The 14,839-nt window shown below is 41.9% G+C and overlaps 1 protein-coding gene across 3 annotated transcripts in view; it reads left to right on the top strand.

Moving 5' to 3' along the window:
* ANGPT1 (angiopoietin 1) overlaps positions 1 to 14,839 on the top strand; it is a 1,129,183-nt gene that overhangs the window by 752,990 nt on the left and 361,354 nt on the right. For all 3 annotated transcript variants that reach the window (XM_069621500.1, XM_069621501.1, XM_069621502.1), the window contains exon 5: positions 3,659 to 3,786. In XM_069621500.1, coding sequence (XP_069477601.1) covers positions 3,659 to 3,786 — 128 coding nt within the window. The remainder of the gene's footprint in view (positions 1 to 3,658; positions 3,787 to 14,839) is intronic.

The following is a 14,839-nucleotide window of genomic DNA, read 5'->3' as shown; positions in this document are numbered from 1 at the left end:
CTTGCTTTCCCCCTCATATCCCATCTATGACACTGGAGCTGGGTGGCTGCTTTCCTGGGCGGCAATAACCCACTGTGTGAGTGAAAGGCCCGAGTGTGGCCAGGAAAAACCCACCAGCAAAGCTACCATGTGTCCATTGGTAAGTACTGGCAAGTACTGATGTATTAACCCTTTCACTGACAGGACTTATATTTACTGTGGAACCCATGATGAGAACAAAGGTTCTGAGGCTTGTGAACGAGTTATTAACTATTGATAGGTGAAGCATTAACTTAACAGTACCATTGGTCGAATACATCAAAGTTAATGTGGGCCATATTGTGTGCATATTTTCAGTTTGTTACATGCTCCTTCTCGCTGTACGATGGGAATATTACACAATAACATTTTAAATGACGTAACACTTTCCTAGCAGTCTTCTGGAGGTACACACAGATGAGATTATCATTCCAGAATCTCTTTTAGGCGATATTTCGGGCCCAGTTCAGAAACGAGTTCCTATCCATGCAGGACGCCATTTTACCAGCTAAGCACTGCCTGTCTAACAATGGAGGCTCTGACCCGAAAGAATCTAATTTGTTATGTGGCTACCACGACCCTAGCATTGATTGTAAACCTGTTTTTCAACAAATGCTGACATGCATGAACAAACTCTAGTATCGAGATTATGCCGAATTGTCCATGCACTGATGCATTTTGCACACTTACATATGCAATTTATGGAAGTGCAATCGCAATGACGATTGTGCTTCCACTGGGCAATCCATTTTGTTTAATAAACCAAACAACCACAACACAAAACATGAATTGAAAATAAAAGATTCTAACCATAACTCTTCATGAATTAACCCCAACACGATGAACTGAGGGAAACAAATGTGCTGGGCCAACCGGATTTAAAAGAATATTAGTTTATCTTCAGGTATTTTGCAAACAACAGAACAATATATTTCGAGCAGCTAATTTCCCGAACCAGAATGATCTTCATACATATGGCAGCCCGCAACACCAGCATAAAAGCCTGTAAATAATGTTTTTATCATCAAGGTGATACTTCTTTTCTAACTCAATAATATGTTCGTGCATTGGGAACTGGACACGCTCTGTCCTTGCTCTTCTATAATTCGGGGCCAACGGGCTCACGGACATCCCTCAAATCCACTAGAGAGACAAATGTCACAGTCATTTTATCCTCACATCCGAATAGCGAGGCTTTCCCATTGAGCATCTATGGTTCATTGTTTTAAATCAGCAGCAAGCGCAGTGTCAATTATTTTCTTCTATCACAGATGTATTTATCATATATAGAGTTATGTGGTCATTCCTATGTTTTCACAAAGGTCTTGGACTTTTGCAAAGATTTCATTAAACTGAAAAAAAAATGCATTTCTTTAAACTGCATTGGTGCTATGTGTCCCATTTTCCTTTCTCACGGGGGTCCATCTTGGAACGATAACCTTCTATCAAAAAGCAAATGTATGCATGCAATTGTAGGTTTTGACAACATGCTTTGCTCAGCAAGACAAGTTTAATATTTTATTATGACTGCAATATATTCTGAAAGGGATAAAATGTTAAAAAAGAAACAGTTGACACTTGTAGTGGTCATTTCTGTTTTCCAATAGCTTCTTTTACTGAAAATAAATATACTTTTCTCTTTTAAAATGTCCCTCCTTTTTGGAAAGGGTTGGGTATTGATTGGTCTCTAGGGCCATACATTTGTTGAAGTATGCACAAACACAAATAATTTGCAAAAAATAGAAAATAAGACACACAACTGTAGAACCTGCAGACTACTCCTCCTGCTTTTATCATTTCTCTTAGAGCCCAGCATCCACTGCAAATTCATATCGTTATCTCCTTCACCTGCCATACTGAAAATATACCCTCACTATGATGTGACATTCCTAGAGGAAACATGGATAAAACAATGTATGTCTCCAAATATCGCGTTGGTCCCCAGATTATTCAGTGCATCCCCCACTAATGCTCTGGTTTTCCTTTTTTACCAGACAAAAACACAACACTGCCTTCAAGATAGCTGTTGTACCTTTGGTCATGCTGCTTTCAGCAACAGCTGGAGTGGCTCTAGCAAACGTATACCTGACAATGAAACTCTTGCCACAGAGAGAGAGTAAATAGTCAAACCAAGAGGTATAGAGAGAAAGGGATTGAAGTTGGAGAGCGAGAGAGAAAGAGACAGAGAGAGAGAGAGAGCGTTCTAGTCAGACACATGATATGCCGGGTGCACCTAGTTCATTTTGTTACTTTAATGCCTTTCAAAACATGTAGACCTGTTTCTTTTGTATTTACCTTTATTAATATATTACATTAACAGATGTTTTTATTTTTTAATTTTTAAATGAGTTACTTAATTGTTCAATTAAGATCTAAATTTGATTTTTGGTTACTTTTCCTAAGTATCCATTTTAAGGAAAGCATGACTTTTCTACAATTGAGTTTTCATGAAAAGATGCATAGGTCATGTTTTCTGACGAACTTGAACAATTCAACCATACGTATAATTGAATTGTATATTGAAAAACAGTCTGGCTTGTTTTCTAAAATCTAATGTTGTTATTGAGTTGAATTGATTGTGAAAAGATTGCGATTTAGACGCTCTTTATTTATACCCTCTTCACAATTCATTATGATATTGCAAGGAACATATTTTTAAGTGGTGAATAAAGACATACATTGAAAGTGCATATAAACGGTATACATAAAGAACCTTCTCCAAACAGAAATCAGTCTTATAAAATGATGTATTTGTTTTACTGAAAAGTTGGTAATGAACTACTTAACATGACATGCCTAACAAGCCCTGAGTATTCAAGTACTAGCATCAATATGTGTTTATATTCCATATATTTGTTACCATAAGGATATGGAATACATTAACAAGAAAGTGGGAACAATGCATTTGAAGTACTCCAGCCTACTTCACATGATGGAAGCACTGCTTCATCAGAACATAATATGTTTCCCATAGAACATAGAGTTATATTTTAAATACATTGCCCCCATATGAACACAATTTAATGTTTGTAGCAGTTGACTACTGTGACACGTTTTGAAAGAGAACAACGTTATAAAGTTGATTGGGCACCCTGGTAACACTAAACTTGTGTGAATTAGGCTAGTCATGCAAGCCAATCAATATGAAATGATCAAATACATTACGCTAGCCCTTTATCAACATTTTTCCCAAGGTAGTTTGTTGTTAATCAGAACTTTGCAACCCAATTACCCATAGCATACATCATAAAATGTCACTTGCTGATTCTAGGCCAATGAACACATAAACCTTGAGAACATTGGTATAGAGTTATGAATGAAAGTGGTCAGATGGACAGAATTCCAACAAGAGCTCTTCTCTTAGATGTATACCCATTTACAATCTCCTCTAAATGCATAGTGTTGTAGAAGACACATGTGTGTCATATTGTGGATTAAAATGTGTAAAACTACTTTTCATTTTTCAAGAGCAAATAATTTGTCTCGTCTTCCATATGGTGCTCTCCTATTGTTTTCACACTTTTATACAAATTATCTTGAATTATTTGATTTCAAATTCAATATATTTCGACAGAAGTATTGTATGTGTCAAAACCTTTATGTGCCTATGAAAATTTATTTTATTTTCTCTATTTTACAGTTGTATTAAAACATCCAAAAAGAGAAGAAGAAAAGCCTTTTAGAGACTGCTCGGATATCTATCAAGCTGGTTTTAACAAAAGTGGTGTATATACGATATATATAAACAATGTCTCAGAACCCAAAAAGGTAAATATAATGCTGCATATTTGTAACATTTCTTACAAACTTTGTAATCCTGGATAAAGATAAAATACCATGGGCCTGATTTAGAAATATGTTTTCAATCGAACTTTCCCATTTCAAAACATTTTTGTAAATCAGACCCGATGTTGCATGATCATAAGATGTTCAAAATCAGTTCAGAAACTATTATTTCTGATGTTTGTTAATCTGCTTAGAAGCAAATTTACAGCCATGATAAACTGCCCAGTCCCTCTGTAAGTATGCACATGTGTCGAGTTCATAATACAGCCCTGACATTTAGTCCTAAAATGAAGTCATTAGAGAATAGAATATTTCACTTGAGGTAAGTATTAGCAAATGAACCTTCAATATGGGAGCAATATGAATAGTGTGCTCCATTTCTAGGGGATGTGTGCAGACATAGTAGTTGTTAATTTTGAAACAGTGTGGTATGCAGTGGGTAAGAAAGACATAAATGGACATGATTCTTTTTCTTGCCACAACTTGTTTAAGGGATTCCCATATTTTGTACATTAAGTTTTAATTTATTAAATCTGTGTTTTTTTTAATATGTCATTGCTTTTAGGGATATAACAACACAAATTGATAATTTGTGTTCAGTTTTTACAAAAATTTAGTGTGAATGGATCACTGCATTAATTAATATTGTCCTTTGTTTTTTTTTTTATAATTAGTATATTTTCGTACCAGTGACTGTTGTACATTATTTTTGTAGTTTTTGTATTGTTTAGTTTGAGGAAAGGCAATGGGCTGCTTAACATGTTTTGATCAGTTCTTGAATGTTATAATTCATCCCATGGATAGATAGTTGTACCACATGTTCAGGGTTTCATCACTCTGTACACGGCTTATCAGATTTCCTTTATTCTGGATTTCTAATCGGATACACTGCAACCAGCCATATTACAGCCTGTAACACAATCGCATAGCTGAAGCTGAAGTAGAGGACACCACTTTCCAAAGGTGTTCTTCTTGCCCTAGTTTAGGGTCCAAATAAACTGTGGACAAAGGCAGGATCACAGTTCCTTTAGTTTCCGCTTGCTCTCCTTTTGTAATCAGTAATCAGGAAGTCAAAGCCAAGAACGTTTGTTGGGATGTGGGTGGACTGAAATACGACAACACGTTAATAGAGCTGAACATTACACACGTGCATTCTCACTGTCAGGAAGTGTATACTTATGTAAATTAAAAGCTGAGCACACAAAACCAAAGTCCCAAGATCATAGGTGGAATTATTCTTAGGTGGAATTTCATTACAGCTCATTGTGGACTGAGGTTTCATAAGACACATTCACATTTTCAATGAATTATCTCGGGAATGCAGTACAACCTTGAATGAATTCTCTCGGGAATGCAGTACAATCTTTGCTCAATCATTATAAGTACTAACCTACAATGAATACAGGAGAATTAGAATGATTATTGATCAAGTTCTTTTTTGTTTTGTGTTGTCCGTGGTTCATGTCCTAATTTATTACACCATCTCCTAATTTATTACAGCCTCATAAACTGTCTCACTACTTGTTCTCATCTTTGTGCTTTTGTATTGGCACCCTTCGTGGAAATGCTTTGGCCATCTGTAAATGTGTTATTGTAAGTCCTTTCCGATCGAATTTGACATCCCTTGAACAGCATCAACTGAGCGGCTAATTGGGATGTAGGTGGTCAGATTGTATAAAGTCACCCTCTGTTCCCTCTTATCCATACGTGGCCTCCAAGTGTTTACCAATGAGCAGGCTATCTACTATGTATGACATGGAGCTGTGCTTACCTTGAGTTAGGGTTCTTGGTATATATGCCCTGTTGGTGTTGAACTAACTTGACAGTGCTGCAGGCTGCTCTTGTGCCTTGTTTTCATTTACTAGCGGTTTACATGCTTTCACTGCATTGTTTAACTTTTAGTAACTAGGTTGGACAGTCAAAGATGGCCACCCAACAAGTGCCCGGTTTCCATTCACACTCGCGATGAAAAATCAAAAAGTGTCTCTCATTTATTCCTGTGCATGCTGTGAGCAGCAGAATATGGAGAGTTATGATGTTCTGGTGTTAGCCTGCCAGCGGCAGCGATGTTACCATGAGGTGTTGTGAACAGAATAATTATGGTAAGCAGTAACTTGTGAAGTGCAGAGTAGTAAACGTGGATAGTGTGTTTTAGAAACACAAACACATTAATTTGTGAGTAAGGAGGCTTTCGAATAATCATTCACAACTCCATGCCTAGATCCACTTGGGACTAATATTGATATTGTTGGGCCTAAGATACAGACTGAGATACTGCAGACGAGCAGCACGTGCATAGTGAATGCCTAAGAATACATGCAGTAAGTTAAGGGTTTATGAGTGCATAGTCACCGCAACGTTGTCGATTGTTTACAAATAAGCAAAGGTGTCTCCCCTTTTATTTTCACAGCTTTTTGAATGTGACATATAATGAATTCGGTTAAAGACTGGACATTTCTAGGGTCCATGTAGAGCAAGAGAGTAGCATTTTTGGATGACACTGGTTAGGTGTTTTTGGACATGATGGTGGTGGTGTGATGTCAGCCTCAACAGTGACCAGCTCTGTATCTGCCTTTTTTGTGCATATGCAGTTGTATTCAAGAGCATCATGCACAGCATTAATTTACATGATATTTCCCCCACCTGAAACAATAAGGTCATGAGCACAAGGTGTGGGAGTGGTTATTCAAATAATTATCGGAAGCATTAGCTTTAATTGCATGCGTTGGTTTTGTGTCGCAGTTGGGAACAGGACAATATTGTATATCTCTCTTGAAACATATGGCAGTGTGTTTTCCTTCCTTCTACTGAGTTGAGCACGTTATCCAGCCCCTGATGAATGTTCAGCACTTAGAGAGCAACAAACAGAAACATGACATGTTTTTTCAGCATTGATGCTAACACTTAAGTTTGCTTGTATTTCATTTATATTTTGTCAAGTATCAGGATGTGCTCATGTTGTCATCAAATTGTACATTGGTGTTGATCACGCTTTATAAATAGGAAGGCCCCCACGGGCTACCGTTAGCTATGTTGATTTGTTTGTTTGTCAGTGGGTTTGTTTGGAGGAGTGTTTGTGACAACAGTATCTGATTCATGGATCTCTGTCACTAAAAAAAAATATGTGTAGAGGTCTACGTTTTTCAAGTAATTAAATACATATATTTGTATATTATGAAGCTGGAGACAAATAAGCGTGTTCCCTCTGCACCTAGCAACACGGATCCAGTTCTTTTGTTGGTGATGTAGGGTTTTTTAGTCCAGGGTTAGACTGGATCCATAACACTTCATTTTGAAGTGTTGTCTCTGCCCGGTGTTTCCGTCTTTGTTTTGTTTCTTGTTCTGACTCACCAATGATGGTTGACCGTCAATGGCACATGTAATTGAAAAGGCGTCGGTGAACAGAAGGTATTCTGCAGCATGCAAGTGCATTCTGTACAGATGCACACACCTACTGGATCCCAGGTAATCCTAAGCACTTTATATCATAGAAGGCACCACCCTGCCTTCCTTCATACGTTATTGTTGCAGTTGTCTGAAAAATGTACTTTATTCTATTGTGTACAATTTTCGCAATGGACTCCATCTTATTTTAGTTTTACTTTTTTTTTTCATTTTCAGCTAATACCTCTCTGAAGGATACGTTAACTATGCGCATGGCTGTGTTTGGAATAACAATCTTAAGCGTGTAAAACGGTGTTAAGTGACAGAACTACTCGATCTTGTCTGTACGCGATTATAGGACATTTACTGGCTAAACTAAGGCGACGTTAACATTTGCAATCCACTTGACACTGCCATAAATTCAGCAGGTTTTCGTCCAGCCCTAGAGAAAGGGTCAGACCGCACATTGCTAGCCTGTGAATCATCATGTGTTAAGTCCCATATCACAGCAACTTAATTAAACAAGCCCTTTTCCATACACTGCATCAATCAAATTGGTAACTTCAGAAATAGGCAATGTGCTTTTCATAGAACAATCATTCAAACCTGAAAAGAAGTTACACATTCTATTTTTTCCAGATTAATGTATTTAGGCATGTGGGTTGAGAGGGGTCTAGCTCGCAAAACCACATGTATTACATTTAGGACAGTCTTACAAACCTTCCTATGCTCTATTCAATGCTAATGTACAGGTTGCATCAATAATTATAAATAAGTTGAAGGTTAGTAAAATATGCAGAATATATCCACTGAACTGTGCACAAACCCGCCTACTTAAGACACTGACAGGTCTGCTCTGGTCCTTGTACACCCACTGATCTGCGCCCCGACCCCCAAAATTAATGCAGCACCCACAAATTTGCCTTGTTCCATTACCCCCATGGATCTATGTCCCATCCCTTTAACTTAAAGAAGCACCTACACATCCACCCTTATCCCAGTACACCCACTGATCTGCACGCCAACCCCCTAACATACGGAAGCACCCACAAGTCCTCCCTTGTCCAGTACCCCCACTGATCTGTGTCCCCCAATCCCTAACTGAAGGCAGCACCCACAAATCCACCCTCGTCCCAGTACAATGGGGAGCAGTTACCTACCTCAAATCCTCTGCCCTGTGTCTTCCATGAAGTACACCGGCCAGACATCCTCATCCAACATGGTCACTTGGAAGCATTGCTGTTGGATCCAGTATAGTCACCTCTTCCATGGATCCCTGTGTGCTCACAATCAGCTCCACAACAACAGCCAGCCATCCTGCAACTGCTGCTACACTTTGGCGCTTTGATGTACAGGTGACATAGTGCACATGTGATGTGTGTAGCCCAAGTGATCCAGAGTGAGGCCACATCCCTTCTTGCAGCGCCAATAACCCATACCTATTTACGACGTTTGAGCACATCAACATGGACAAGCAAGTGGCAAAAAGACACCAAAACATCAGTGGTACCAGAAAGTACCACAACGTACAAAAAAAATGGAACCTTGAGAAGTGAATGGGCAGAGGTGAATGAGCTGTCACCAGATACCTCAGAATCCCTACTCTGTGGAACATCTTGCAAGACACGTGAAGAAATGAGTACCCCTCCCCAATAAGAGACCCAAAACACCATCATAAACATCTCAGTCATCACCAAATGTACCCCACACTGACACCATGAGATGCCCAATTAACCTTACATTGACACCATGAGACACACAATCAAAACACTTAACCAACACTGAGCCACCAACACCAAACATCCAGTGCTGCTGCACAGGTAATGGCATCAGAACACTATCCCTTGCTACCCCCAACCTTACAATGGACTCTCCCTTGCATGTGAAAAAATGTCCATATGGCCAAGTCAATCAAATGAATGCCACTATGCCTACCTCAAACAACCCACCACATTGCTCAACACCTATGAACAAATTCATAAATGAAGTGCCATGCCAACCACAGCAAACATGTACCACACACCCATGCACACCATGTACATCAATAACTAGCATGCCATTACTGCAAAGCACGGAAGTAGGAAAGCAACAGATGCACATGACAAAGACATTATTCCAAAGGCATGCCACCTCCCCACATCTACAATAGCCCACGTATGTACATTGATCATGAATGCATCATACCAAACATCACATTCACATGAAGCATGCACACATGTCCCCTAAACCCACATGACAGCCATAGGACATACTTACTTGGAGATCATGTTCAAGCAAAAGGTGCACATGGACAAAGAGGCAGCAAACGTTGTGGTTGAATCATGAATACAACATGTATTAAAGACAAACTAGGTACAAACATTTAAAGATGACAATTGTCCAGGGAAAAAAATAAATAAAGGAACCCTACAAATAATTAACTATATTCATGAGTCTGCGGGCTAGTCCACGGAGATCTCTGACAATACCTCAGCCAAGGAGGATTCACCCTCCACATCTGCTTCATGCAGGCGGGCCTCAGTTGTTTCCTGGATGGCTTCCAGAATTTCCCTCATCTGACACTCATTCTCCTCTTCTGCACTGCAAGAATCCTCCAGGATGGCAGCCCTCACCCACCCCAACGTCGATTCCACCTCTACCCTTGCCCTGGTTATTGCCATCTCATGTGCCCAATGCCTTTCGACCTCCTGCTGCCTCACAAATGTCCTCTGCAAAGACACCAGTGCTTGCAGCCACTTTCCAGCCTCCTGCCTCACTTGCAGGTGTGCACCTGCTTGCCTCTTCCTTGTGAAAATTTCCTCCATGACTTGCCCTCTCAAAATCAACATCTCCCACTGCCTGGCAATGTGTCTGTGGTGCAAGTACTCCCTCCGACTGGGTGACAGTCTGCTTCAAGGGGAGTGCACCACCATCATGTGCCTGCTATTCCTCCACAGTATGTTCCCCTTTATGTACCTGGTCTGGCTCAGTGACCATCTCATCTGACACAGTACATACTTCCACCTGCCTTGGTGTTAGCTGGCATGGAGGCCTCAGTTGAGGTTGACTGGGGCATAGAGGATGAGGAGGAGGGGGACATTAACAGTGGCCTGTACAGAGTGGACACTGGAAAGCAATGCAGCTGCCAGTCGGGACAAGAGGTGGCCGATTTGCCCATGAGGCTCTACAAGCAGCCCATGAGTTTCTTGCACAGCATAATGCATAAACGCCTGCAGGCTCAAGTCACCCATCAGCAGGGGCAACATTACATACTGCATGGCCACATTGGCCAGAGGTGCAGGTTCTGTCTGGGTGGTGGCATTGGTGAAGCTGGGCATTGCTGCAGTAGATGATGCTCGGAAATGAGGTTATGCTGACCCCTCCATGGTACACTGCACAACCTCCTGTCTCAAGGCTAGGTGTGCAGCCTGCACATCCCCTTTGGTAACTCCACCTGAGGTCTCCATGCTTTGGGGCCCCTGTGTGTCAATGCCACCACCACCACCCTGCCCCTCTGATGCTAGCACACTAAGTCTCCTCCTCAGCAGCAGTGCAATTAGACTGAGGTGGTTCCCCCGGCACTTCACCCTCAGGGGAGGTGAGGGCGTGCCTGGGGTATGTGCCTGCACCTGGAGGCCTTGCCCCTGAGATTCAGCTCCACAGCAGCGTCTGTATGCTCTTCTTCCGCTGCTGCAACTGTGGAAAACAGAACAACGGAAATAGGTATCACTCGTCAGTGCCAATGCATGTGTACTCACATCAACACTACCAGTAGCATGCTGTGGGCATTAATCAACAAGCGACTGTGTCACACACTCAGTCCAATGCTCTGGAAAATCATAGAATACAGTCTCACAAGTGAAAGCAAAATGATGACACTTGCACATGTGAGCATAGCACATTGCTGTTTGATCACGTACACATGACAACAACTCATTTCACATCACCATCACAATGAAGCAATGACCCAAGTGTATCCTGCAGGCATAGCCATGGAAAGGCCACATGTGTCCATAGCACCATATCTACAAATATATCATACCACATCTGGCAACATGCACACTTGACAGTCCAACATGAAGGCATGCAACATGCACAATCACCCGTTGCTGAGGATCAGCCAGTAATGCTCTTTCTCCCAACACAAACATATGTCATGATGACATACCATGTATGCCCCCATTTCAGTGGCCTAACATGGTCCAGTGTTGATTCGGATTGTCAGATGCACTAAAATGATATGCCCATACATACATGTCTATGTGTCAATCTAGGCTGCTGAGTGTAGATTATACTAATGCCATACACAATTGAGCAACCCATAGAGGAGCCTGCTTGAATAAGTCATGCATACCAATGCAGGACTTTAATATGTTTGTGGAAATGCTTAGCCTAGCAGCCTGGATTCATGCCTGCAGGTCACGGACCTGGGCATGGACTGCTGGGTTGATCCTTTCCAGCATCTAGAGGTGAAGTGGTGACACCTGATGGAGGCCTGCAAGGTGTGCCTCCACTACCACAACAGCCTCATGTGCTACCTTTGCTTAGCTCTTGACCCTGAGGTCATCCCAGCACTTCATCGGCTGGTCCACTGTAAGGTTTGCCACCCAATCTGCATTGATGGCAGCCATCATGTCTACCCAGATTATCTGATAGCCACACGTTCCAAGCTGCTGCTCCAGAACGAAGAGAGCATCATAATTAGCCAGGACCTGCGCACCTAGGATGCCAGATTCTGCAGCGAAGAAATTAACAGCCCACAGCCTCCCCTTGTGGGAGCTGGTATATATTCTGGACAAAGTGCACCTGTAGCTTGTGGGGTAACACTGGGCACTGGTTATGGTTGCTGTGGGTCTGTAGTGTTGTTGTAGAGGCATGGACGTCCCATTATGGAAGATGAGGTATTAACAAAGATCGATATCAGAGTCACAGAAGAACAGGCTGTGGAGGAATACCAGGCACTCAAAGGCAGTGCTAGTGGTCAGCAGCCAGTCATACACTACCAGGCTACAGGAGATGTTGAGGTATGGAGGTAAATAACGGTTGGAGGCAAGATATGGCACAAGGCAGGAGCTACAGCAATGCACAGGTGTCTACACTCCATGCAGAAGGCAGCAGTGACAGAATCAGAGGAAGGACACTTTGAACGTCATTTTCAGGCCACAAGCAGTGCTCCCACATGCATAATGCTGATATGATTTGCCCTCCCATGTGTGTGTGTGGAGGCAAAAATATTTAGTGGGTGAATGCAGATTTCCTGGCGTTCGCAGAGTCTGCGATTTATATGGGGTGCAACATGGATTTCCTGGAGTGCTCAGACTCTGCGATTTTTAGGTGGTACAATACAGAATTTGTGCTGAGATTTGCAGATACCTTGCCATGAAAACCACTTGCACCATAAGTGGGAGGGCTCCATGGAGAGGGAGAGGACAATAAAGGGGAAGACGGCAGAAGAAAGATCCAACTGCTAAATGCGGTGTTGAGCCTACAGTTGCCCTGTACCAACAAGACCCACTATAGGCAGAAGGGTCCTGCAGAACAGTGGTAGGTAGCACCCCATGAAGAGGTACAGGTCACGGAGAAAGGGCCACAGATGACCTGTCAATCCTCACTGATTAAGTCGATGAACACGAGATCGACCGCTACACTTGGGCTGTAGACCCAGCGGTGGAGGATGTGGCAGGAGGACACAGATCACATCAATGCGTGTTGTGTGGAGAGGGACACTGTGGAAGAGGTCCACAAGAGGATGGTGGACCTCATGCGATGCACCAAGGAGAAGATTGGCAGCAATGTGGCTTCTTCTCAGGCTACTGGAGGTGAATCAGCATATGTGGATGAGCAGACTCCATTTGAAGAGGTTGCCAGTGGACTCATCAGGAGTGAGCAGGTGTCTGGTGTGGGAGGCATGGAAAACTATTCAGCCTCTTCACGTGAGTGCCATGTGCGTATGTCATGTATGCCCCCATCTACAACTGATGTGCTGTCAAATGTTGTTGTACAGTTAGCCAGTATGCAGTAATTTAAATGAATTAGAAATAACAAAATTAAATTTTGAACAAACCTAAAACAACAAAAATAATATAGAATTAAAAAAAACATATGTGGGAGTGGGGTAAGTGGTTAAAATGGGTAGGAAGGTATTGGGGTGGGGTTTTAAACATAGGGAAAATGAGGGCTGGGGGACCCCCAAAATAAACAAAATTGAAAACCTCAATATTTGTTTGTTGTTTTACGTTCGTTAAAAATGCATTCTTTATTAATTCGATAAAATACCATGTAACTAGTTAGCTGTGGTACTTCTCACCCATCCATAAGTACTACAGTAATGCTCCCATGTTCACTTTCGTAAAATGTTATGCATCCTACAAAGTGGGTGCTTGTACTCTATCTGCGGTTGACATTGATCCTTCAGCACACTGTATATGGAATTCTTTAGCATCGACAATGATCAGTAAGACACATGTCATTGGACATGCTCACAGTGTCATGCTTGTGGTTAGTGCATCAAGAACAGAAATCTTGACGTACATGGAATGACACCAAGTGGTCTCACGAGGGTGTGTTCCAAGCAGGGGTTTCAGTGGTTGACCAAAAGATGTTTGAATGATGTTCATTCCACATTTGGAGTGTCAATTGTTCAGTGGTCATGCATATGTACACCAGTAATGCCAATGTTGCACTCTCCTCACACATATTTGATATGTATGTGAGCGTGGGTGACCACAAATCTGGTCTTGGGCAATGTGGCAAAGGGGGTGATGGGGATTTTGCAACACAAATATATGCAAGAATGTTTTGCAGTGGGAGTAAACATGCAAGTAGGCATGAGTAGAGAAGGGGCTCAGCAATGAATCACGGACCTCCATCCATCTACTGTTTGGCCTTCGACTCTCAAATCTAAGGCTTGATGCAGGGCATAATATGCACCAACACGATTGCACAGAGCATTGAATTTCAGTCACATGTGCCTTGAAGTAGGTTTATGTGAAGTAGGTGTGTGCTACCTTGTTGCATGTGTCCTGTTCCTGTGCCTTTTGGCCTGCCAAGGGAATGGGTTTTGCCAGTGAATAAGGGCAGAAACCATCCTGCACCTCCACTGCTATGCCACAACGTGTGGCAATATTATGCAGGACACAACATGCCACTATTATTTTGCATTATTTTACATACTATAGGAGGTGCATACAGCAATATGCAATCTGAGTGGTCAATGAAGTGGAAGCGTGACTTGAGCACTCCAAATGTACTCTCCACTATGCTCCTAGTGGCTATGTTTGCTGCATTGTAGTGTGCCTCATCTGGGGTAGCTGTATTCCTGATTGATGTCTACAGAAATGGTGAGAGGAGGTAGGTACTGTCCCCAGCAAATGAGTGAATGGTTCTTAATTGCATGTATTTCTTGTATTTCTGTGCGTCATGTGAATTTTTGTGTGTGTGCATGATAGTTGATACTCACCCACGAGCCAGTAGTTTCTAAAGGTTCCCTATGTGTGGGTCGGGTATATGGGGGAATGCCAGAAGATTAAGCTATCATGTATGCATCCTGGGTAATTAGAATTGACATGCATGATGTGTCCCTTGGCATCAGAGATCACCTGCACATTGATGAATGTCAATGTTTCCTGTTGTGATACATGTGCTCTGTGTCTCAGGGGGTAGGTTGCAGCAC

The sequence above is a fragment of the Ambystoma mexicanum genome, chromosome 5q (assembly GCF_040938575.1).
Source record: "Ambystoma mexicanum isolate Mex_15411 chromosome 5q, UKY_AmexF1_1, whole genome shotgun sequence".
In the NCBI taxonomy this organism is placed as follows: Eukaryota; Metazoa; Chordata; class Amphibia; order Caudata; family Ambystomatidae; genus Ambystoma; species Ambystoma mexicanum.
Note: the sequence above shows the minus strand (reverse complement) of the source record. Positions and strands in the feature narration are given on the sequence as shown.